A 27,626-nucleotide genomic window follows, 5' to 3' on the forward strand; every position below is an offset into this window, starting at 1 on the left:
TGACAGAATTACAATGTCATCGGCAAACCTCAAAGTTTTTATTTCTTCTCCATGGATTTTAATACCTACTCCGAATTTTTCTATTGTTTCCTTCACTGCTTGCTCAATATACAGATTGAATAACATCGGGGAGAGACTACAACCCTGTCTCACTCCCTTCCCAACCACTGCTTCCCTTCATTGCCCCTCGACTCTTATAACTGCCATCTGGTTTCTGTACAAATTGTAAATAGCCTTTCGCTCCCCGTATTTTACCCCTGCCACCTTCAGAATTTGAAAGAGCATATTCCAGTCACCATTGTCAAAAGCTTTCTCTAAGTCTACAAATGGTCTACAAATGCTAGAAACGTAGGTTTGCCTTTCCTTAATCTAGCTTCTAAGATAAGTCGTAGGGTCAGTATTGCCTCATGTGTTCCAACATTTCTACGGAATCCAAACTGATCTTCCCCGAGGTCCGCTTCTACTAGTTTTTCCATTCGTCTGTAAAGAATCCGCATTAGTATTTTGCAGCCGTGACTTATTAAACTGATAGTTCGGTAATTTTCACATTTGTCGACACCTGCTTTCTTTGGGATTGGAATTATTATATTCTTCATGAAGTCTGACGGTATTTCGCCTGTCTCATACATCTTGCTCACCAGATGGTAGAGTTTCGTCAGGACTGGCTCTCCCAAGGCTGTCAGTAGTTCTAATGGAATGTTGTCTACTCCCGGGGCCTTGTTTCGACTCAGGTCTTTCAGTGCTCTGTCAAACTCTTCACACAGTATTATATCTCCCATTTCATCTTCATCAACGTCCTCTTCCATTTCCGTAATATTGTACTCAAGTACATCGCCCTTGTATAGACCCTCTATATACTCCTTCCACCTTTCTGCTTTCCCTTCTTTGCTTAGAACTGGGTTTCCATCTGAGCTTTTGATATTAATACATGTGGCTCTCTTTTCTCCAAAGGTCTCTTTAATTTTCCTGTAGGCTGTATCTCTCTTACCCCTAGTGAGATAAGCCTCTACATCCTTACATTTGTCCTCTATCCATCCCTGCTTAGTCATTTTGCACTTCCTGTCGATCTCATTTTTGAGACGTTTGTATTCCTTTTTGCCTGCTTCATTTACTGCATTTTTATATTTTCTCCTTTCATCAATTAAATTCAATATTTCTTCTGTTACCCAAGGATTTCTACCAGCCTTCGTCTTTTTACCTACTTGATCGTGTGCTGCCTTCACTACTTCATCCCTCAGAGATACCTATTCTTCTACTGTATTTCTTTCCCCCATTCCTGTCAATTGTTCCCTTATGCTCTCCCTGAAACTCTCTACAACCTCTGGTTTAGTCAGTTTATCAAGGTCCCATCTCCTTAAATTCCCACCTTTTTGCAGTTTCTTCAGTTTTAATCTACAGTTCATAAACAATAGATTGTGGTCAGAGTCCACATCTGCCCCTGGAAATGTCTTACAATTTAAAACCTGGTTCCTAAATCTCTGTCTTACCCTTATATAATCTATCTGATACCTTTTAGTATCTCCAGGGTTCTTCCAAGTATACAACCTTCTTTCATGATTCTTGAACCAAGTGTTAGCTATGATTAATTTGTGCTCTGTGCAAAATTCTACCAGGTGACTTCCTCTTTCATTTCTTACCCCCAATCCATATTCACCTACTACGTTTCCTTCTCTCCCTTTCCTACTGCCGAATTCCAGTCACCCATGACTATTAAATTTTCGTCTCCCTTCACTACCTGAATAATTTCTTTTATCTTATCATACATTTCATCAATTTCTTCGTCATCTGCAGAGCTAGTTGGCATATAAACTTGTACTACTGTGATAGGCATGGGCTTTGTGTCTATCTTGGCCACAATAATGCGTTCACTATGCTGTTTGTAGTAGCTTACCCCACTCCTATTTTATTTATTTATTATTAAACCTACTCCTGCATTACCCCTATTTGATTTTGTATTTATAACCCTGTATTCACCTGACCAAAAGTCTTGTTCCTCCTGCCAACGAACTTCACTAATTCCCACTATATCTAACTTTAACCTATCCATTTCCCTTTTTAAATTTTCTAACCTACCTGCCCGATTAGGGGATCTGACATTCCACGCTCCGATCCGTAGAACGCCAGCTTTCTTTCTCCTGATAACAACGTCCTCTTGAGTAGTCCCCGCCCGGAGATCCGAATGGGGGACTATTTTACCTCCGGAATATTTTACCCAAGAGGACACCATCATCATTTAATCATACAGTAAAGCTGCATGCCCTCGGGAAAAATTACAGCTGTAGTTTCCCCCTGCTTTCAGCCGTTCGCAGTACCAGAACAGCAAGGCCATTTTGGTTAGTGTTACAAGGCCAGATCAGTCAATCATCCAGACTGTTGCCCCTGCAACTACTGAAAAGGCTGCTGCCCCTCTTCAGGAACCACACGTTTGTCTGGCCTCTCAACAGATACCCCTCCGTTGTGGCTATCTGTATCATTGAGGCATGCAAGCCTCCCCACCAACGGCAAGGTCCATGGTTCATGGGGGGTGTAGTGGATTAGGTATCAGTTATACTAACGATAGAGAGCTGTAACTACAGCACTTCATTACATCTATTAAATAATGAAGTTATGACAAGTTTCAAGACTTTGATGTAAATAACAATTGATACAACGTCTCTTAAAGATGTGGTTCAGACGTCATGTTCTACTGTAAGTTCCATTCAAAAATTCTACATGGCAAAGCTTAAATGCAGTCAAGCTAAAACTTTTTCTGGGATTAAAGCCAACTTAAATCCATTCCTAGAAAAATTACAAAGATACTACATTACAACAATGAAAACAACCAATTACTGACAAATTATTTAATTGGATAGATAAAAAATCTACTCACCAAGCGGCTGCAGAACACACACATAAATGAATGTTGGAATTGGCAAGCTTTCGTAGACATTGGCTCCTTCTTCAGGCGGAAGGGTTGAAGGGAAAGGAAGAAGGGTGAAGGAAAAGGACTGGAGAGGTAGGGGTAGATTTCGGGAAGGTCACCCAGAACCGCGGGTCATGGGAGACTTACTGTACGGGATGAGAAGAAAAACTGATTGTTGGGGACTGCATTGGATGAGATTTGAAAACCTGAGAGCTTAAAGGTGGAAGACAGGTCAATATGCAAAACAGAGATTACTACTAAAACATCGTGCATGAGTTAATAAGAGTGAAAAGGTAAGTGCATTGTAAGTAACAGAGGTGGGTGGGGGAGTGGGGGGTGAAAAAAATAGATGGAAAAGACAATGAAAAATGTAGAAAACTGAAACAAGAGTGAGGCAAAGAGTAGTTACAGTGAAGAAATGCTGAGACGGAAGAAATTAACATCAATTAATGACAGGTGTGTGGCAAGAACCAAGGACTTGTTGTAGTGCTAATTCTTACCAGCGGAGTTCTGAGAAACTGGTGCCTGGGAGAAGAATCCAGATGGCTCTTGTGGTGAAACAGGTGCAGAGGTCACAAATGTCATGTTGCAGAGCATGCTCTGCAGAAGGATATTGCGAGCTGCCAGTATACACCCTCTGCCTATGCCCCTTCATCCTAATTGATAATTTAATGGGAGTCATGTTGATGTAGAAGTGTTTACATTATATACCACCATCCTCACCTCAGCCTTCACTGCATGTAATTATCCCACCAGCCTAGTTAAAAAGCAGATTTACCGTGCTATCACATCCAATCGTGCTACTGCTGATCCCTCCACAGAACAGCTTCAGAGCACGCCACTGGTGACTTAATATTATCCCGGTCTGGTGGAATGTGTTATTAAGCTACTTCATCAGGGCCATGACTTCCTAAAATCATGCCCTGAAACTAGATCCATACTGTCTAGAACAGCTTTCCGTCGTCCTCCCAATCTCTGCAATATTCTTGTCAAACCCTATGCTCCTTCTGCACCTATCTCCCTGCCCTATGGCTCCTACCCCAGTGACAATACCCGCTGCAAGACTTGCCCTATGCACTCTCCTACCACCATCCATAGTAGCCCTGTAACTGGTAAAACATATACTATCAAAGGGAGAGCAACCAGTGATATGACACGTCATATACCTGCTACTATGTAAACACTTCTACATCGGTATGACTACCACTAAATTATCAATTAGGGTGAATGGGCATACGCATAGGCAGAGGAAATATACTTGCAACTTCTCAATATCCAAAATGCATGCTCTGCAACATGACATTGATGACCTCGACATCTGTTTCACCACAAGCGCCATCTGGATTCTTCCCCCAGACACCAGTTTCTCAGAACTCTGCAGGTGAGAACTAGCATTAAGACAAGTCCTTGGTTCTTGCCACCCACCTGGCATTAATTTACATTAATTTCTTCGGTCTCAGGATTTCTTCACTGTAACTACTTTTTGCCTCACTCTGTTTTAGTTTTCTACATCTTTCATTGCCTCTTTCATCTATTTTTCACCGCCTCTGTTACTTACAATGCACTTAGCTTTTCACTCTTATTAACTAGTGCATAATGTTTTAGTAGTAATCTCTGTCTGGCATATTGTCCTGTTTTCCACCTTTAAGCTCTCAGGTTTTCAAATCTCGTCCAATGCAGTCCCCAATAATCAGTCTTTCCTTCTCATCCCGTACGATAAGTCTCCCATGACCCGCGGGGTTCTGTGTGACTTTCCCGAAATCTACCCCTACCTCTCCAGTCATTTTCCTTCACCCTTCTTCCTTTCCCTTCAACCTTTCTGCCTGAAGAAGGAGCCAATGTCTCCAAAAGCTTTCCAATTACAACATTCTTTTGTGTGTGTTCTGCTACCACTTGGTGAGTAGATTTTTTATCTATCCAATTAAATAATTTTGTCGAAGATTCTAAATTGGTTCATGAGAGTGTTATAAAATAATGTGTCCAACAAAGCGGCCATTTAGATGCTGCTACTAGGGGATATAGCAGATGATGGCAGGTGTTCCCTTTGGTCGTCCACTGTGCCCATATATAAATACGACCTGAGAGGCAGTGACGACTCACTTCGCACCCCATTATCAGTCGATATGCGTCAGTCAAATGCCGGCTTATGTGCTGCCTGGAGTGACGTCAGGCTGGTACTAAAAGCCTGTTCAGTAAGAGTATAAAGTGAAGTCAGAAGACTGTACACCATACTGGATCATTTAGATTTCACTTCACTTCACTTCACTTCACACCCAGCTACATACGGTCTGCGTCAGTGAAAACGCCTACTTATGCGCTGCCTCGGATGACGTCACACCCATGCTGCTACTAAATGCTTGTTTTCGATACAAATAGGAATTGCACTCACGAGGACTGTACACTGTGTCGGATCACATAGATTTCGCAGAAGTAACTGTTTGTGTTCCTCCTGTAATGTTAACAAAACCTCTGGGCGTGGTGAAATTATGTTCCTCTTTTGAGGAGAGCAATTAACTTTATTATAAGACAGGGCGAAAGACTATTTATTGGGAACTTACCATAGGAAGTTGAGCCTCTGAAATGATCATAGTGCTGTTTATGATAGAGACATCATTATTATTACTATTATCAGGAACATTGCTATGTTGTGCATGTGAAATTTTATCAAATATATCAATCAGATAGAACTCTAAACTTTCATTTATAATCATAGTTATGATCCTGCTGAGTAAACAGAGAGTAGAAACATTTCTTTCAGTGAACAAAAGAAGAACATGGACTTACACACTGGAAACTACGGTCAGTGCGTTCTCCATTGCTTTCTGGCTGACCACAAAAATAGTTTTGGGGCTGTCGTAAAGAAAAGATGGTGCCAACGTTCCACACAGTGAGTTTAATGAACTGGGAATGCTGCACTAGAGCATGTGATAAGTTTGAAATTTGAGTCAGTCATGAGGAGCTGTAAATCTGTGTTCCAGTCCCAGTTTGGCACAAATTTTCAACTTTCGGCATTGCATTACAACAATGCCTTGTATTTCCCACCCATCCTTTCCCTACCCTTCCCTTCCATCATTACATGTTTACACATTATGTACCAGCCATGTCATCACAAGTGGCCGGATATGTTCAACAGAACAGACATCACTCAGATATATACATATCTGAACACCTATGAGAATCAGGATTTGCGAGTTACAGTTTAATGGACAAAAGATGCTGCACAGCAGTGTGTGATAAGTCGGAAATTTGAGTCGGTTAATGCACATGTCTGGATGGCCAAAGCAGTTAAGGCAACTGCTTCATGAGAAGTGGTAAATCTGGGTTCGAGTCCTGGTCTACCACGAATTTTCAACTTTTGCCATTGCATTACCACAATGCCCTCAGCACCTAGCTGATCTAATGGCCAAAAACAGACCTAACTCCTTTGAAGGTGTCCATATCGATACTGGTATCAGTGACCATGTGGCAGTTATAACAACAATGAATACCAAAGTTCAATAGCAGGCAAAAAACAGAGTATTAGATTATAGATAGACAGGTGCTACACAAAAGGCATTTAGCTGTGATGAACCCAATGCAAAGAAATTCTGGGCATATATGATGGCTGTTAGTGGTACCAAATTTACTGTCTTGTCACTCAAGGATAGGACAGAACTGAAATTGACAGCCGTATAACAAAAGCAAAAATGCACAACTCTGTTTTCAAATGTTCCTTTACAAAGGAAAACCCATGAGTATTGCCCCAATTTAATCCTTGTAGCACTGAAAAGATGATGGAATGGATATTAGTGTCAGTGGTGTTGAGAAAGAGCTGAAATCCTTTAAACTGAAGAAAGCTCCAGAGCTTGATGGAATCTCCATCACATTCTATACTCAATTTGTGTCCAAGTCAACTACAATCTACATTAAATCCCTCGGTCAAAAAACCATGCCCAGTAGCTGAAGGCAAGCACAGGTCACAACTGCCCACAAGAAAGGTAGCAGAACTGTTCCACAACACTACCGTCCAATATTCTTCACGCCCCTTTGCTGTAGAATCTTAGAACATATTCAAACCTCAATCATAATGAGATGTGTCGAACAGAACAGCCTTCTCCATGCCAACCCGCACTGATTTAAAAAACACTGACCATGTTAAACCCAACATGCACTTTTCCCACAATATCCTGAAAGCCATGGATCAAGGCAGTCAGGTAGATGCAGTATTACTCAATCTAAGAAAAGCATTTGATTCAGTACCAATCTTACACTTACTATCAAAAGGACGATCATTTGGAGAATCAGGTGAAATTTATGACTGAATTGAGGATTGCTTGGCAGGGAGGATGTAGCCAATCTTGGATGGAGAGTCATTGACAGTTCTAGAAATAGCTACAGGTGTACCCTGATAAGTGTGTCTGGTCACTTGCTGTTCATGTTGTACCTTAACAACCTATGGACAATATTAATAGTAATTTCAGACTTTTTATAGATGATGCACAGTCCAAAGGCAGCTGCACAAATATTCAGTCAGACATTGATAAGATTTCAAACTGCTGTAAAGATTCGCAACTTGCTTTGAAAGTTCAGAAATTTAAAACTGTGCACTTCACAAAACTAAAAAATATAGTAGCCTATGAATACTATACCATTATGTCACAGCTGAAATAAGTAAACTCACACAAATACCTAGTGTAACAATAGGGAGATAAAATGGGATGATAACACAAGCTGTCATGGGTAAAGCATGGAGCAGACTACGAGTTATTGATAAAATACTCGTGAAATGCAATCAGTGCTTATAAAGCACTTGTGTGGCCCATCCTAGAATATTGCTCTTGTGTTTGAGTCATGTACCAAATAGGACTAACAGGACATATTTAACATATACAGAAACAGGTAGATGAATGGTCACAAGTCTGTCTGACTTGCCCTGCAGAAGTGTGTCACAGAGATGTTGAAATGACTGAAGACAGACAAAAACTATCCCAAGAAAGTCTAAATACAAAATTTCAACAACCAGCTTTAAAAGATCAGACCAGGAATATACTACAACCACCTACAAATTACTACCATACAGATTGTGAGGACACGATTAATTGCAGCACATGCACAGACATTGAAACAATCATTCCTCCTGCACTCCGTATGTAAATGGAATGGGAAAAAGCCCTAGTAACTGTTATAATGGAACATACCCTCTGCCACGCACTTCATAGTGTCCGCAAATTACAGATGTACATGTACTACTGCTGTTCAATCCCTTCCTGATTCACTTGCAGATGGAGTGAGAGATAACGGCTGTCTACATGCTTCCATACAACACCCGACAATCAAAACATTTCGATGAAGATTTAAAAATAAAAAAATAAATAAAACTGGTGCTCATGATAAGATTCGAGCACACTCTCTCCTGCATGTGAAGCTGTTATCCTGTCCATTATACCACACAGACAGCCTATAAATGCAACTTTTTTTAACACTACTGATGTCACACATCTCCAATTTTTTTTTCCATCATCAATTACTTGCAAATGAGTGCCCACCAGGGTGAATGGCTGCAGAGTGTGATACCTGGGATCTTACCCTACATCACCATCTCGTTAGTTTCTAAAAGTCGATCATACTGCTGGGGACCTCTTGTTGGCGGTGCTTTCATGAGGTATGTTGACACAAATGCTGATTTTTTTAAACTTTCTCAATAGCGTTTCCTGAACAGAATGTCTTCTTCCCTCTATCGATTCCCAGCTGAGTTCATGGAGCATTTCTATAACCTGTGTGTTCGTCACACCTGCTGGTAACAAACATAGTGCTTTTTGATTCGCGAGGGTAACTTTTTAAGCAATAAAAGTTACTTACAGGAACCACCCCACACCCACCCCCATTTTCACAGTTTACGATATATGTACACAACAGGCATCAAAATACTCACTGAGGACTTAATAAGCATTACCAAAAATATGTGCTTTGTTTAGTCATTGTTGTAACTGGAACTGGTAACTATCAGCAAAGTAGAAATGTTTAACTTAATTTCATTCATTATTTAAACAATGAAAAACACATAACTGTTGCTGTGTTTCATTATTCAAACTAGAAACAGTGCTGGTGTGTCCAAAGAACAAAACAGGCAAATTATGCATTGAAGTGACACAAAGATGTCATTAAGCAGTACATGAGCATTAGACACAATTTGAAAACTTTGTGATCCGTCTGATACCTTTATTAGAGCAAACCTAATTACTCCCACCCACCACCACGGTGAGTACAGCCAGCCAACAGCATGAGTGCAAGCACAATTTATTCCAACTTTTACAGATTTGGGTCTGCTGAGTAGAGTGCCCTGGTGCTGAGAATCTCAACTGCGTAACGTTTGTAAACACTACTTGTAAGTCAACACTATGTCAGCATCATTTTATGTTTGTGACAGTTGCTCCTCCATGTACATTGTTTTGTAGAGCTTAATTCACAGGAAAATCAGAAATACGTTAATGTAAAAACGGGTGATTATTTAACATTGTGAACACAGGAAACTTGATAGGGGTGTTTAAAATATGTTGAAAACAGTGGGAAAATGATAATTATGGGAACATAAAAAGGAGGCTAAACTGTATTTCAATAAATTACACAGTTCTACTGCTTCATAAAGGAGGTTAAGATCCTTTATATTCTTTCAGTGCCTAATCAGACTGCTGAAGGTTTCAACCCGTCATCATCAGCAGTCTGACATGTTCACACCTTCTGAATTTCTTTGATAGGACAGCAATATTTGAAACAATTATAGAGGATCAAATGAAACTCATTTCATATTTTAATCAGACATTCTCACCATTTAACAAGTGCCCTTATCTTTTATCTGTTGGCTGCTTTTAAATGCAATGATTTTTTATGTCTTCCTTCACCAATTACTTTCCATTTGTCCACACTACAATGTACGACCTTGGTCGAGTAAAAAATCTGGTTGTTTTATTCCTTTCTGTAGCTCTCACTATTTCATTTTTGGGTTTGGAATGTGCGATTTTTAACAGTCTTCCAAATTTAAATGCTGTACCATAGAAGAACATACACGTGAAGGCAGTAGATTCAACAGCAGAAAACAGGTCAGACAATATTTCAAGCAACAGAGACAGTGGATAAAACAATGAATGTGTTTCATTCCGTGTTTTAATAAAATGCAATCAAAAGAAAATACAAAGTATAAGCAAAGGAATACCCACTTAATGTTGGGGTTGGAACTTATTCCCACAAAGAAAAGACAAGAGTAATACACAGAAATTAGTTGACAGTATAAAACCAGGTTGATTACAGACAAATGAGAAAACACTAAGAACTTACCTTTTGTTACCAGTATTTCCTAAAACAGTCCCAAATGGAGTCATTTCACCAAGGCGAATCTTTTTCTCCATTTCTGTCTCTTTTCTCCCACCATCATTTCCCAATAAATCTGCGAGACCTTTGCAGTGTCTGTTATCACCATCATCATCATCCTCGCCTGACAAAACATTCTAAGTGAAAGAAAAGAAGGCAACTGTTAAGCATTATCACGTATGTGTATCAAAAACTTTTTCATAATAAACAATACATGAATGGTATTTTTAGTTACTGAATCACACTACTTCCATGCAAGAACAAAGAGTATGAACTAGTAAACAAAGAAAAATGAAATGCATAAACTATCTTCTTTTTCTCTACCTTGTTCTTGATTTACTGCACAAAAGTTAGAAAGTTACAATCTAGGCTATTCAAAATACAATTTTCCACTGTTTTCTGTGCCGTTCATAACTTCCCACCATTTTGTTTTGCAAAATAATACGTTATGTCTGTAGACAGGGAAACATATAAGAAATAAGAGTGAGATCATTGACTGTAATCACTTGAGCAAGAATTACAAAATGTTACTCATTACCATTACAATGAAGATTTTAAACAATCTACACTACAACTCTTGACTGGACTTTTGTTGAACTTTCAACCAATGTTACTGGTGGATATCAATCAATAATGTGATGAAGAAAGCATGAAGAGGACGAAATTCAGTAGAAATGGTAAGGAACTGGGAAGTAACAGTGGCCTGCTAAAGGAGTGTGTAAACCAATCAAGAAATGAAACAGAGACACACAGAAAAAAATTAAATTGAAAAAAAGATAATGACTAATACGGGGAAATAAATATGTTGAATACAAAGGAAACAGACAGAAACGAAGACCTACATGAAAATAAAATATCAAAACAATTGGTGGTACATACACTACCATTAACAATGGAGTCTCTCCTTAGTAAATAAAAATAACTGACAGTAGAGAAGTTTGTATTTTATTTAATAAACATTGATGTCATGAAATATATGGATAAGTTTCTGTTCAGGCTCAAAACCATCTGTTCAAATGTTGCAGGGAAGAAAATATATGTGATTTTTAGTACAATTCAAATTTTCCTTTAAAAACTAAACTCACTTCCAACTTGTCTTCAGTTGTCTCTGGCAAAGAAAGCTGTAGTCTCTTCTTCTCCAAACCTGTGTGCTTTACATGAAGAACTTTCAGCTGCTTTTGTTTCAGTTCTGTGTCCTTCCTAATAAGGATACTCCGTTGGAGTCCTTCGGCTCCTGCAGCAAGTAATGCTCTAGCCAATGTTTCATTCTTTTTTATGGTTTGTTCATGGGACCTAAAACATGTTATAAAAATGAATACACAGTTTTCCACAGACTATATTATCAGTGCACACATGTACTAGATTCTTATACCTTATTGGCACTATTGTCATTAGAGTAAAGGATGCAAGTTTATAGTTTAACATTTTGTTGATGATGAGGTCTTCAAATATGGAGCTAAGGCTTGGAATGGACAAGAATGGGAAAAAATGGGCATGAATTTTCAGCAACAGCTTTCACATGTGATTGGTTTATGAACCAGTACCTATGAACCTGGATAGATAGGCAGGGATTTGAACCTGTGAAACCTGGATGTTAGTCCATTGCCTGTATATTGTACTTCCTCACTCAGGGTGCTCACCAGAGGCAGAACACTTCGTGAGACTGTCCAGGATGAGATAAGGAATCAACTGTGGTATTTTGTAATAACGATCCCAATATTCTCCATTCCAGTTCAGAAATGCCCACAGGCATTCTGTTAACAATTACAAAACAAACTGAGTGGAAGACATAATTATGACTTTAATTAATGGAGCTGGGCATGTAGGCAGGTGATTAGATGGCACATAAACTACAGAAGTTCTTTGCTGGATTACCCTATTTCACAAGTCCAGGAAGTCACAGGCTAGCTTGTCACTGAACTTTTGAAGTCTCTGGTTCAGTCCTTCCACTCAACAACTGAAAGGCCACAATCAGTTCTGGGGAAAATGCTGCAAATTGTGAGCTTCGTTGAAATTCCATGCGCAAGGCTGGTTTTCTCAACCTTGTGCGCCAGTCGCTGGAATTTCAGTTCACGGGGAAAACATAAAAACTTTGAGGTTTGTAGTAGACTTTGTAATACTATCATAGATGTCAAAGAAACAGGAGGATCAACTGAACAGAATTGACAGTGTCTTCAAAACGTATTGTTAACATGAATATCAACAAAAGTAAAAGAAGAGTAACAGAATATAGTTGAACAAATACTAACAAAGAGATAGAGGGGCTGGCCAGTACTTACCTCAGCTCAGTACAGCCGATAGATACACATAAAACAGAACCGAAAATTTACGTTCCTAGCTTTCAGAACAAATGTTCCTTCATTGGGGAGGAGAGAGGGGAAAGAAAGGGAAGAAGGAAAAGGAGATTCAGTTACTGGGCTTCCCTCTGACAACCATGCCTCCATCTTTGCTACCCCCCCCCCCCCCTCCTCCTATTTTCCTTCCCCTGTTGCTTCATAACCTGGGTTGTGAGTTACTGAATATACTTTCCCTTCTTCCCTTTCTTTCCCCTCTCTCCTCCCCGATGAAGGAACATTTAAGACTTTTATCCATTGTGGATGTGGAACACTACGACTGTGGTGTGAAAAGGTTTTCAGAAATTACTGCAACCAGTCGCCTTTTATGTAGATGTATTTTATTTAACCATGACCGGTTTCGAGCTGCCTAGCAACTCATCATCAGATGGTATATACATTTAGTGCTTTTTTGTACCCATTGTGTGGGTGGTTGAGTATCTGTGGAGATAAATCTTTCTGCAGGTATATATATCTCTTTTAGGACGTATTTTTGAAACCATTGTGTCTTGTTTTTCACAATTTCACAAGTTAAAACTTTCACTAGATGTATCTACATAGAAGGAACATTTGTTCCGAAAGCTAGGAACGTAAATTTTCGGTTCTGTTTTATGTGTATCTATTGGCTGTACTGAGCTGAGGTAAGTACTGGCCAGCCCCTCTATTTCTTTGTTAGTATTTGTTTCACATCTTTATATGAGATTTTCCAGTAATCATTTAGAATATAGTCAAATTAAATTAGGCACTGGTGAGGGAATTAGGTTAAGAAATGAGACACTGAAACTAGTAGACGAGTTATGTTATTTGGACAGGAAGGTAACTGATAATGGCCAAAGTAGAAACTTCAGGCTGGAATATCAACAATATTAAGTAAAGGATAGACTGCTACTCAGTGTAAAAGATGACTCGTTGAGTTGCATATATGCACAACAATAAGACTGTTACACATTGCAGCTTTTGGGCAAAACCTAAGGAACACACTTACACACAAGCGAGCACCCCTTATACACACGACCGCTACTAGTGGCAGCTCTGAATGGAATATCATATATTCTTTGTGATGTCACTTTGTTTTACTGATAGTATAGAAACAAAAAAGTTTTGTGTAGAGAAACATATAGAAGCATGTGCCTGTGAGCTTAAATTAAATAAAGGCAAATTTATAATTGTAACTGTATATAGGTCCCCATCAGGAAATTTTCATCTATTTCTGAAAAATTTGGACTCCTTGTTGTGCTATCTGTCAGACAGGGGGAAGCAAATTATTATTTGTGGGGACTTCAATGTAGATTCTCTGAAAGAGGGTAATAGGAAAAATGACCTTGAAGTATTACTCGGTTCTTTCAATTTGACACCCGTTATTGATTTTCCTACTCGGGTGGTAAAGGATAGCAGCTCACTGATAGATAACTTCTTTATAGACCAAGATAAGTTTAACCAGATAAATGCTCAGCCTGTTGAGAATGGTCTTTCTGATCATGGTGCACAGCTAGTTACAATATATGACATAGCTCCATTCAGCAATACTAAACAGTCCTTCAAAGTAGTACGTTCAGTCAACAATTTAACAATTGCAAATTTCAGGGAAAGCCTACAGCAATTAGACTGGGATGAGGTGTACCGTGAACCTGATGCCAATTTAAAATATAATTTATTTCATGACATTTTTGTAAATGCATTTGAAAACTGCTTCCCCAAGAAAATAGTTAAATATACTCGTAAGAAACCTTGTAACAAACCATGGCTTACTAAGGGTATAAAAATATCTTGTAACCAGAAAAGGGAAATGTATCTGACAGCAAGAAAGAGTAGTGACCCAGAAACTATCAAAAATTATAAAAACTACTGTGTTATATTAAGAAAAGTTATTAAAAAATCCAGGAGTATGTGGATCATGTCTGAAATCAGCAACTCTGATAATAAAATTAAAACAATTTGGAATATTATTAAAAGAGAAACAGGTCAACCAAGAGCAGAGGAAGACAGTATTACCATCAAATTGAATGAAAACTTTACGAACAAAAAGTCAGAAGTTGAAAATATTTTTAATAATCATTTTCTAAATGTTGTGGATATAGTAGGATCCAGGTGTTCATTAGAAGATGCTAGGCTGTTAATGGAAGAGGCCATACCTATGCAATTTGATACAATTGAAATCTCACCCACTTCTCCCTCTGAAATTAGGAAAATAATAAACTTGCTTAAAAGCAAAAACTCACATGGAATTGATGGCATTTCCAGTAAAATACTAAAAGCTTGTTCTCGACAGATAAGTAAGATTCTCAGCCACCTGTGTAATAGCTCTCTGGAACAGGGCATTTTCCCTGATAGACTGAAATATGCTATTGTTATACCTTTGCATAAAAAGGGGGATAGATCTGATGTCAACAATTACCGTCCAATCTCCCTTCTAACAGCTTTATCTAAAATTTTTGAGAAAGTAATGTATTCAAGAGTAGCTTCACATATCTGTAAAAATGAAGTACTAACAAAATGTCAGTTTGGTTTCCAGAAGGGTTTTTCAACAGAAAATGCCATATATGCTTTCACCAGTCAAATTTTGAATGATCTGAATAACCGAACACCACCCATTGGGATTTTTTGTGATCTCTCAAAGGCTTTTGATTGTGTAAATCATGAAATTCTGCTAGACAAGCTCAAGTATTGTGGCATGAGTGGGACAGTGCACAAATGGTTTAATTCGTACCTAACTGGAAGAGTGCAGAAAGTTGAAATAAGTAGTTCTCGTAACATGCAAAGATCAGCACATTCCTCAAACTGGGGAACTATCAAGAATGGGGTTCCAAAAGGGTCAGTCTTGGGTCCTTTGTTGTTCTTATTATATATTAATGACTTGCCATTCTATATTCATGAAGAGGCAAAGTTAGTTCTCTTTGCTGATGATACAAGTATAGTAATCACACCTGAGAAACAAGAATTAACTGATGAAATTGTCAATACTGTCTTTCAGAAAATTACTAAGTGGTTCCTTGTAAACGGACTCTCACTGAATTTTGATAAGACACAGTACATACAGTTCCGTACAGTGAATGGTATGACGCCATTAATAAATATAGACCTTAATCAGAAGCATATAGCTAAGGTAGAATATTCCAAATTTTTAGGTATGTCCATTGATGAGAGATTAAATTGGAAGAAACACATTGATGATCTGCTGAAACGTTTGAGTTCAGCTACTTATGCAATAAGGGTCATTGCAAATTTTGGTGATAAACTTCTTAGTAAATTAGCTTACTACGCCTATTTTCACTCATTGCTTTCATATGGCATCATATTTTGGGGAAATTCACCACTGAGGAATAAAGTATTTATTGCACAAAAGCGTGTAATCAGAATAATAGCTGGAGTCCACCCAAGATCATCCTGCAGACATTTATTTAAGGATCTAGGGATATTCACAGTAGCTTCTCAGTATATATACTCTCTTATGAAATTTGTTATTAACAACCAAACCCAATTCAAAAGTAATAGCAGTGTGCATAACTACAATACTAGGAGAAAGGACGACCTTCACTATTCAAGATTAAATCTAACTTTGGCACAGAAAGGGGTGAATTATACTAGTACTAAAGTATTTGGTCACTTACCAAATAGTATCAAAAGTCTGACAGATAACCAACAAGTATTTAAGAAGAAATTAAAAGAATTTCTGAATGACAACTCCTTCTACTCCATAGAGGAATTTTTAGATATAAATTAAGAAAAAAAAGAAAAAAAACAAAAATATAAAAAAAAATAAAAAAATAAAAAAATAAAAATAAAAAATAAAGAAAAACAAAAAAACACAAAAAATAAAGTTGTTATATTAACTTAAGTATGTTGTTAAATTAACCTAATTATGTCATGTATTGGAAAATTCGACTCGTTCCACATCATTACGAAATATCGTATTCATGATCCATGGAACTAGTATTAATCTAATCTAATCTGATTCTGTAGCAAAAGCTACTACTGTTCAATTCTTATTTTGACATTGCCTTTCCAATGATTTGAGCCTTTTTCACTTCCGAAGATGACAGTTTAAATTCAAAACCGTTAAACTGAACCAGATAAAGATTCTCCTGTACAGCTGACAAGTAACTTTTTATCTTTGCTGAAATATTTTACAGCTGCCGAATTACAGCTATGAACAAAATCATGTGCACTGTTTAATCTTCATGTTTTACTGTCCCTGTTAATACATACTGATAAAATGAATACTGCACTAGACTAATCTGGGAGCATTGTCAGACAGACATGTAAAATTCCAATTTTAAAAGTCATTTTGTTTTTTAATGGGAACAAAAATGACACATTCCATTGTGTTGTGCGTTGTTTGAAAGACGTAAGCACTCATTATGTTGTTAAGATCCCATGAAGAAGGAGAATCTTTTAGGGTGTGGAATGAGTCAAAGATACACATTAATAAAAAAAAAAAGTCATAGTAACTTAATCTGTATACTACATTAACAATAATTTATCACTAGACCAGTACTGTTTATCTTTATTCAATCTTATGGCAGCTAAATTTAATTGTGCAGATAAAAAAAAAGCTGCTACTTCATCAACTATTGCCCCTCAGTTATACTATATAGTTTTTGTATCTGTTATTACCTACTTATAGAATTCTATTTACGGTATACAACTACTTAGAATATAGCTTTATAATGAGCAGTGCTACTTGCCATGTAGCTACCAGAACTTTTTATTATCTCAAGGTAGATATTCAAGTAATTTGCATAAAGGTTTGCTAATAAGATACGTTTTTTTTTAATTTTCTTTGGAGTTCTTTGGGACTCACAATTTTACACTTTATGCTCAACAGGATTCCGATGAATATCCTACCATTAAAGAGTTAATTCTAGTCTGAAACCTAGATAGGCAATCTCTACATGAAAATTATTTTTGTGTCTTGTATTGTGGCTGTGTAAATCACAATATAGCAGAAACCGATTTTTAATATCACCAATAAAAATCATTAAGGAGTAAATATTACAACTTATCTACATTGCAGAATATTCTTATTGCTTTTTTCCACTGAATAAATAATTTATTTACTTTATCTGCACTGCCCACCCCCGTAAAATAAATGTGATGGAAAATTTGAAAAGTAACCTAGCACTCATTGTCTTTTAGGTCACACAATGAGAGACGCTCCTTAAGAGTATAACATACTAAACTGGGCACGCTGATTAGTTTATCCAATGTTGACTCTATTTTCACAAGTTACCTGGCTGAACCACAAGAAATTTTACATAGTGCGTTTCATTCAGTGCTTGACCTTAACAGCTAACGCAGCTGGCCAGCATTCTCAAAAATTTTAGAAAAAGTAGACAGCTTCTCAACCATATGACCACAAATAACAAATTATCAAGAACACAATTTGGATTTCTGAAGGGTTCTGACATCGAGAAGGCTATTTACACCTACAGTGAAAATGTACTTAATTCATTGAATAACAAATTACAAGCAGCAGGTATTTTCTGTGATTTGTCAAAGGCATTTGATTGTATGAACCACAACATCCTTTTAAATAAATTAGAATTCTGTGGTGTCACGGGCAGTGCTGCAAAATGGTTCAAGTCATTCCTCGCTAACAGGAAACAAAGAGTGTCAGTGGAAGGGACTAGTGAATTAAGTCATCAGTCATCATCAGAATGGGAAGAAATTACATGTGATGTCCAACAAGGATCCATCTTAGGGCCATTGCTTTTTCTTGTGTACATTAATGATCTCTCATCAGTTACACTGCCAGAAGCAGAGTTCATTTTCTTTGCAGTTGACACAAGTTTTGCAATAAATAGTATGTCGAGTGTAGTTCTAGAAAGATCTGCTAATGATATTTTCATGGATATTAATAAATGGTTTAAAGCCAACTCACTGACTTTAAACTTCGAAAAGACTCGCTATATATAAATTCCTGGGATTACAACTTGATAATAAATTCAGTTGGGAGGAGCACACCACAGAACTGCAAAAACGCCTTAACAAATCTGTATTTGCATTTTGAGTGTTAGCAGTCATAGGCGACATAACAATGAAAAAGCTTGCATACTTTGCCTACTTCCATTCCATAATGTCATATGGTATAATATTTTGGGGTAACTCTTCAAGTAAAACAAAAGTTTTCAGAGTCCAAAAGCGTGTAATACGTATTATTTGTGGAGTAAATCCACGGATGTCCTGTAGAAACCTCTTCAAAGAACTGGGTATACTAACTACTCCTTAATGAAATTTGTCCTAAATAATATATCTCTTCTTCCAACAAACAGCTCAGTTCATACTTACAATACCAGGAACAAAATTGATCTGCACAAGGGCTTAAAAGCCCTTACTTTAGTTCAAACAGGAGTCCACTACTCAGGAACACTCATCTTCAATAATTTACCAGCAAACATAAAAAATTTAGTTACAAATAAAGATAAGTTTAAAAGAAGCCTTAAAGACTTACTAGTGGGCAACTTCTACTCCACTGACGAATTTTTTAATAGAAACAAATGATGTATTGTATATATTCATAATATTAGTATTGTTATTTCAGCTTAAAAAATAATAAAAAGAAATTAAAAAAAATTGACATGTTCCACATTCCCGAGGATCTCCTCAGCACGGATCTATGGAACAAAAACTAATGTAATCTCAGGTAATGTATATAGACTATGTCATATTCACTGTGTCCATTCGCTTTTTTCACAGTCAAAGAATTCTTGGACCGTGTATAGTGGGCAGTTTTAGGCCTTCAGCAATTTGTTTCTTGAAGTTGTCCAGCAGCAGGGTCTGCAATTCGACAGGTACTTTGTTGAACATCCTCACAGCGATTACCGGAAACCTTTCTCTTGTTTTGGACAGTCGGCAGGTTGGTAGATTTATGTCTTCTTTGCCGCGTGTATTATGTTTATGGATGTTTTGCGTCTTGCTGTAGGTGTCTATGTTTTCTCTTATGTGGATGAGGCATAATAATACATAGTGGCTATAAACAGTCATCATTCCCAATGTTCTGAATAACGGTCTGCAGTGCTCCAGGCTGCTGCATGATGTAATAATCCTTATCGCCTTCTTTTGCAGTAACAGCACATCCTTCCAGACTGCCGAATGACCCCATAGCTGTAATCCATACTAAATGTGGCTATGGAACAAGGCATAGTAGACAGTTATCAGAAACTGGTCTGTAATCACTTTTTTAATCTTCATAGGAGGTATATCACATGAGAGAGTTTCTTGCATATGTGCACAGTGTGTCCATTCCATGAGAGTTTGTAGTCTATTGTGAAGGCTAACAGTTTCACAGATTCTATATGGTTAGAGTATGTGTTTTTTCTAAGGCTGCATACCATACACTGGGTTTTTTCTTCATTTACTTTCATCTTGTTGGGAATGAACAATTTTCTAGCATTCTCGAACTGTGCATCAGACTTCATGACTGCTTGGGCAGAATTTTCTCCTTTAGCAGTAAGAGTGGTGTCATCCGCAAATTGTAGTGTCTCGCCAACTTCACTTAGATCATTTACAAAAATGAGGAAGAGGAGCGGGGCTACGACCAAACCTTGGGGCCTGCCGTGTTCTACCTTCTGTTCCTGGGATGTTGCTACTTGGATTGAAACAATTCGCTTTCTGTTTCCCAAAAGACTGAAGTGTAGCTAGGGCTGTACCTCCCACACCATAGCATTTTAGTTTTTTGAGCAAGATCTTGTGGGGGATGCAGTTGAAAGCTTTGCTTAGGTTGCACAGTGTGAATGCCATAAACTCTCTCCCCTTTGAATGCTTGCATTACTTTTCTTAAAAGTCTCATGGTGCAGTGATACAAGATTTTCCCTTCTGGGACCCGTGTTGTGCATCTTTGAAGAGATTGTTTGTTAGGATCTGATCTTTCATGATGAATTCAATAACTTTTGCTAGTATAGAAATGATTGATATTGGCCTAAAACTTGACACATTATGTGGGTTTCCTTTTTTGTAAACTGGTACTGTCCTTGCAAGTTTCAAGAAATCTGGGGAAACCCCTGCAGATAGGCAGTTGTTTATAGCTGTTGCTAATGGCTGTGCTATTTCTCCAATGATTTTCTTTAGGACAGTACAGGACATCCCATAGATATCTTGACTCTCTGAAGTTTTGTAAGATTTTACTATTTTCACCATGTCATTTGCATTTTCCGTGTTTCAAATTTACTGTGAGTTTTATTTGGTAAGTAAATAGCAGGATCTGTAACTGAGTCTGGGATTTCAACAACAGTGTTTTCTATAACTTCAATAAAGTAGTCATTGAAGTCATCAGGACTGCAGACATCAGAAGAGGAAGTAGGCTTATCCCTATGTTTCATTTCGAATGGTGCTGCTTTGCACGGATTATAGGCTATAGATTTCACTTTTGCTGGCAAAAGTGAAATCGGTCTGTAATGTGACGGTATCTCTTTCTCCCCTTTCTTGAATAGAGGCTTAACATCTACATATTTTAGCCAGTCAGGAAATGTCCCAGTTATAATTAGATTAGATTAATACTTGTTCCATAGATCTTGAATACGACACTTCGTAATGATGTTGAACGTGTCAGGTTAATAAAAGATGTCTGTACAAGATATTACATTACACAAAATATTGCATGACACTAATGTTTAAGTTTTTTTTTTCCCTTAATTTATATCTAAAATTTCAGCCAATGAGTAGAAGGAGTTGTCATCTAGAAATTCTTTTAATTCATTTTTAAATGTTAGTTGGCTATCTGTCAGGCTTTTGATGCTGTTTGGTAGATGACCAAAGACTTTTGTGGCAGCATAATTTACCCCTTTCTGTGCCAAAGTCAGATTTAACCCTGCATAGTGAAGATCATCCTTTCTCCTGGTGTTATAGCTATGCACACTGCTATTACTTTTGAACTGGGTTGGATTGTTAACAACAAATTTCATAAGTGAATATATATACTGTGAGGTTACTGTGAGGATCCCTAGATCCTTAAATAGATGCCTGCAGGATGACCGTGGGTAGGCTCCAGCAATTATTCAGATTACACGTTTTTGAACAATGAATACTTTTCTACTCAATGATGAATTACCCCAGAATATGATGCCATATGAAAGCAGTGAATGAAAGTAGGCATAGTAAGCTAATTTACTGAGATTCTTATCACCAAAATTTGCAATAACCCTAATAGCATACATAGCTGAACTCAAGACGTTTCAGCAGACCATCAATGTGTTGCTTCCAGTTTAACCTCTCATCAATGGACACACCTAAAAATTTTGAAAATTCTACCTTACTGGAGTTGTGCCATTTACTGTACGGAACTGTATATATTGTATTTTATCAAAATTTAAAGAGAGTCCGTATGCTGGGAACCACTTAGGCCCTAATAATTTTGTGAAAAACATCATTTACAATTACATCACTTAGTTCTTGGTTTTTGGATGTTATTACTATACTTGTATCATCAGCAAAAGAACTAACTTTGCATCTTCATCAATGTGGAATGGTAAGTCATTAATGTATATCAAGAACAGTAAAGGACCTAAGACCGAACCCTGTGGGACCCCGTACTTGATAGCCCCCCCAGTTTGAGGAATCAGCTGTTGTTTTAACATTACATGAACCACTTATTTCAACTTTCTGCATTCTTCCAGTTAAGTATGAATTAAACCATTTGTGCACTGCCCCACTCAAGTAATAATGATTTATCTTATCTAAAAGAATTCCATGATTTACACAATCAAAGGCCTTTGAGAGATCACAAAAAATACCAATGGGTGATGTCCGGTTATTCAGAGCATTTAATATTTGATCAGTGAAAGCGTATATAGCATTTTCTGTTTAGTCTTTCTGAAAACCAAACTGAAATTTTTTTAGTACTTTATTTTTACAAATATGGGAGGCTACTCTTGAATACATTACTTTCTCAAAATTTTTTGATAGAGCTGTCAGAAGAGAGATTGGGCGGTAGTTGTTGACATCCGACGTATCCCCCTTTTTATGCAATGGTTTTACAATGGCATATTTCAGTCTATCGGGGAAAACACCCTGCTCCAAAGAGCTATTGACTGGTTACACAAGTAACTTAGAATTGTACTAAACTCACAAGAACATGCCTTAATTAACTTTGTTGATATTTCATCGTAACCACTACACTGCTTTGTTTTTAAAGATTTTATTATGGACGTTATTTCTTATGGTGAAGTGAGTGACATATTCATGTACTTGAAGCTATTTGTAAAGGCTCGTTTCAGATATTCAAGGGCATTAGTTACTGATCCTGACAATCCCAATCTATCATAAACAGATATAAAGTACTTGTTAAATAGATTTGCCACACTATGCCCATCGGTTACTAATGTGTCATCTACCCTTAATGCTATTTGCTCCTGTTCCTTTCTGGTTCTACCAGTCTCCTCTTTCACTATATCCCATATTGTTTTTATTTTGTTCCCTGACATTGCTATCTTCTTCTCGTAGTGCATTTGTTTAGATGTCTGAATTACTTTTTTTAATATTTTACAGTATTCCTTGTAGTTAGCAAAATCGTCAGCATTGGAGCTATTCTTGGTCGACAGATACATTTTCCTTTTTGTCTTACAGGAAATCTTTATTCCTTGTGTAATCCATGGTTTTATTATAGACTACTGTTTAATTTGAGTAACTTTTAGAGGAAAACAGTTTTCAAACATGGTACTGACATTGTTTATGAATGTGTTATGTTTTTCATTCATGTCATGAGCACTACCTATAAACATCTTTCCAGTTCATATCTTTGAGCAGTTTTCTAAAACACTGTATAAAGTTTAGCTGTTAATCTGTAATTCATTACATTGTAAATCACTTGATTGTAACTTTGATGCAGTCTGTCCAGCCATGACTGGTGAACGACGAAGATCTGGTAATAAATGGTAACAAAAGATGTCTGCCTAAAAATTTGAAGATAGAGCACTACAACACAGTAGTAAAACCAGAATGCCTTTATGCAAGTGAATGTTTAGTACTGAACTACTAATTAGACAAACTTGAAGCCCTATAAAGAAAAATCATTTGAAAAATACGTGGGCCACCAAAACATACGGAGGTATGGAAATTAAGAAGCAATGAAGAAATTTATCGCACCATTGAAAATGTAAATGAAACACTATGAAAGTGGGAACTGCTATTTTTTGGACAGTTATACAGAATGAACAGAAACAGGTTAACCAAAAAGATTTTTAAATATCTTTGTAACAAGAAGTCAACAATAGCCTGGATTCAAATTTAGAAAAGATCTGGAAAGAAACAACATAAGTGAAAAAAGATGCAACAGAAAGAGAGATTTCAAGAGGAAAGTGTTAAAAATGGAAGGATTCCAAGGCAAGATGGAGAAGAAGACAGGGTCAAAATGGTCCAAGGAGAGAATGAGGATACATAGTGAAAAGATGGAGGAAAAAGAAAAAACAACAAAGAAGGAAGCATCGAAATTGGTGCGTGATTCTTAGATGGCCCAAACAAAGAAAGAAAGAAAATTGGAAATACGAAATAATACAAGTCGCGTTACCAACTCTGATCAAACTGATCACACATAATGGGAATAAAGTTGTATGTTGGGTTGGGAATGATTAGTAAGAAAATCCAACTTTACTACATTTAACAGCAAATGCTGCTGCTTTGCACTTTTATTATTGTACTTGCATAGGAGGAAATCCTTGTCATAATGGCTAACAGCATATCAAGGACATCTGATACTAAACAATCTCAAAGTGGTTGGACGTGTGGTCCCACATTCTATGAATAAATTACAAATGAGTTTCTACGTTGGATAACTGAGTATGATATCCAATGGTCTATCACATTCTTTATCGATGATCACGTATGTCACTGACTTTACACTTGGCTGATATCTGCTCTGAGAGTGACGTAATTGTTATTGAAATGTTCTACAACTCAACATATGTTTTATAGCCACTAGATGTTCATGAATGTTAGTGTGGTGGAACAAGACTCTTGTCACTGGCAGGGTATGAGCAACATTTCTCTTGTCCACAACACCAACGCTAAAATACCTGTTACCCAAACCTGTGGATATATTTAAAAGCATGTGAAATTATGTCTCAGTTGTGAAAAATTTTCACCATAGCTTTATTAAGCTTATTCCTGATTTCTATTATTTTGTGTTATTGTCTTATTTTTTTTTCTATTCGTCACACACTCCTAAATCATTTCAACCACTTTATATTACACGAATAAAACAGTACTATACCATTTCTCTAATATTATATGTTATACACTTTTCCATATCCTAATTACGATAGAATGATTCACGCAGAATCCTTTAAATCTATGTTCAGCTAACTGTCAACAGGGTACTCAAAACTTTATTCTGTTCCTGAAATAGTACAAATAATTTTTGGCGAAAAGCTGCTCAAGGTATTCAACAGCACCCCAGGGGAGCTCTAAATTAACATATTTTGAAGCAATGAGGACGTTATAGAAATAATATAAATCTCCTCACTATAGGCCTACAGTCAAAGGTGTAGGAAAACTATGCGAATAACTTCCACCAGATGACAATCTTCTCCAACAGCCCATACATTTGGTCACTCCCACCTATGTAGGCGGGGATCTTGATTAAATAAGAGAAATTAGTATCCTCATGAAAAAATTTACATGTTCATTTCTCCCATGTCCTATTTTAGAGTGGAATGGCACAGAAATAATCTGAAAGTGGTTTAATGAATCCTCTGTCAGACACTAAAGTGTGAACTACAGAGTAACCATGTAGCTGTTATAATGTAAGATTAACTACAAGGCAAAACGATTGGTTAATATTTACCTGCAGGAGAAGAAATGTCTAGCACTGCCAACACAATCAAAACATTTTGTAAACTAAACGTATTTAGGTGCCAACATGTTCTTCCTTTGTATAAGAATGAGGGACTGTACAGAGAATGATGGAAACTGGGAGTGGGTGGCAAGTTAATTGGTACAATTGAAAAGATAGAAAATTATTGTGCTAGAACTTACTGAATCTCATCAGACACATTTTTTAGTTCTTTTTCCACTTTTTCCATCGCATGTTTCCGCTTCTGATCTTCTACAGCTCGGTCAACTTGCTGAAGAATTCCTTTTTCAAACGTTTCTTGATCGTAAACTGACAAACCTAAATCCTTCAACTCTGAATCCTGCTGTTCCTCCGGCACAGTTTCTATCACAGCCATAGTTACCATAAATTTGTCTAAATTAACGTCCCCTACTGTAGGTATCGGTGCACTATCCAGGGGGCTGTCATTTTCCATTGGATTTCTTCCTTGGTTTTCATCTGAACTCATTTCTGGTTCTGCTTCAATCCTCTCAAAAGGATCCATTGTGTGGCGATGCCAATGATCGTTTTCAATGAACAATTTTTTATGACACAAAAATGTACGAACTGTGGAAACCTAAGAGGTGTAACTATAATGAAAATGCATGAGCAGCTTGGAATAATACTGTAAAAACTGCTGCTTACTGCTACTGTTCGGCTGCATGTCATAGAATGGTTAACATAAACTAAAAGTCGAAGTGACAAGTCATTATATAAACTGTGATTGACCACACATCATACATAATGCGCTGCATTAACAATGAACTGCAACAACAATTGCAAACAACTTCTTCTCTGTTCTTAACCTGCCACAACTTTATTTTTCTTAACTATATAGTTGACTACACTGAGCTGCATCTGTATAATCTTTGACACCGGAGTTTCGCAATGTCACGAAATCTTTTAAATTTGTGGATAGGAAAGTTTTTATTCAAATCCTACCAGTAGACATAGTCTTGAGTTTCTGTTATACAATGTCATCGCTAGTGCAACACCCATATCCCAATTAAAGTTTGCACCGAGTTGTATATCGTGGTGATAGAGAATTGCAGTTACCCGATATCAGCATCCTTGATTTTGCTGTTCCAACTTGTCAAACTTTTGTGGCCTTCGCATTAATTCTGAAGCTCTGGTAATATGACTGGATCTACATAAAATGCAGTAATTGTAATTTTCGAACTATGAGATCTGTTTTTTTTTTTCTAAGTAGGGGAGACATTTTTTTCCGAAATGAACATTTATGCGCCACAACCGAAGTTCTGCTTTCTCGTTTTGCTCACACTTCATTTAATTCAGATTACTTTCTAGAACGATCATCACTAGCAAACGAATCTTTCTTCATTGGATACTCTATTATCGCAATTTTCTCATCAGAACTTGAAGTTCTGCAGTTTTCATTATGCTAACGTAATACAATAGTAAACTTGGCACTGACATTATATTTTCTGTTTATCTGCTGTTTCTCACAGAGCTGTGGATGTGGTAAAACCACAGGAAACATCTGCTCTCACAGCGCAATAACGATAGTGTAATACCGGCCTAAGCGTAGCTGAATGAAACAAAAGAAATCCCCTTGCTGCCAAGGGAAATGAAACATGTACTTACCTTCTTTCGCGTTTTCGAAGCAGACTGCTGAACTGCAGCTTTGAGCGCTGAAAAGTTTTTATACTTTTCTATATCAGTTTGACTTCTAAGAGTCACGACACAATTTGCGAAGCCCATATTGAAATGAATGTCGCTTCCGAAACTCCTACACCATTCACCACAGGCTATCAATATTTCGTTCATTCTGAACAAAAAAAACAGACATCACATTAGTTAAACTGTCAACTAGTGTATATTTTTCTGTAATGGCTCCACAACAAACTGCCTAACGTTTCAAACGCTATACGTCTAATCACCTCTTGGCACACTATCCGTGAGCATTGGCATTCCGCTTGTGGTGAATGCGGCTGTAGAACTAGGGGAAGTACCATATTGCGAAAGCGAAGTGCAGTGAACATAGGTTCACATAGTCGTTGTGTTGTGACCGGGATAAATACCGGTACTGCTGTAAAACTGACGGAAGCAGGGAGTACAAATTGCGTTATGGTATTTAAATTTGTGTGTGCCTTATATTACTGTGGATTTTAATTTTCAGTTAAACACGTATTACCCATTTATGTAATGTAATGTTTCGGTACCCTATTATAAATGTTGAGCATTTAAATTACACCAGCCACCCCTTTTAATCAGAAGTTAGGCT

General features: G+C 37.3%; 1 protein-coding gene across 3 annotated transcripts in view; it reads right to left on the bottom strand.

Annotated features, from left to right (window-relative positions):
- LOC126458595 (DNA excision repair protein ERCC-6-like) overlaps positions 1–27,274 on the bottom strand; it is a 130,934-nt gene extending 103,660 nt beyond the window's left edge. The window contains exons 1-3 of one of the 3 annotated variants that reach the window (XR_007585665.1): positions 25,546–26,219; positions 11,332–11,539; positions 10,214–10,383 (exon numbers count right to left, since the gene is read on the bottom strand). Coding sequence is in view for 2 of the 3 variants with exons in the window: in XM_050095745.1 (XP_049951702.1) it covers positions 10,214–10,383; positions 11,332–11,539; positions 25,546–25,886 (719 nt within the window). In the remaining variant the exon portion in view is untranslated. Of the gene's footprint in view, positions 1–10,213; positions 10,384–11,331; positions 11,540–25,545; positions 26,220–26,986 lie in introns of those variants that run through there. The other 2 variants (XM_050095745.1, XM_050095748.1) reach the window with 2 other exon arrangements.
- Positions 27,275–27,626: the final 352 nt, after the last annotated feature.

Source organism: Schistocerca serialis, chromosome 2 (assembly GCF_023864345.2).
Source record: "Schistocerca serialis cubense isolate TAMUIC-IGC-003099 chromosome 2, iqSchSeri2.2, whole genome shotgun sequence".
Classification (NCBI taxonomy): Eukaryota; Metazoa; Arthropoda; class Insecta; order Orthoptera; family Acrididae; genus Schistocerca; species Schistocerca serialis.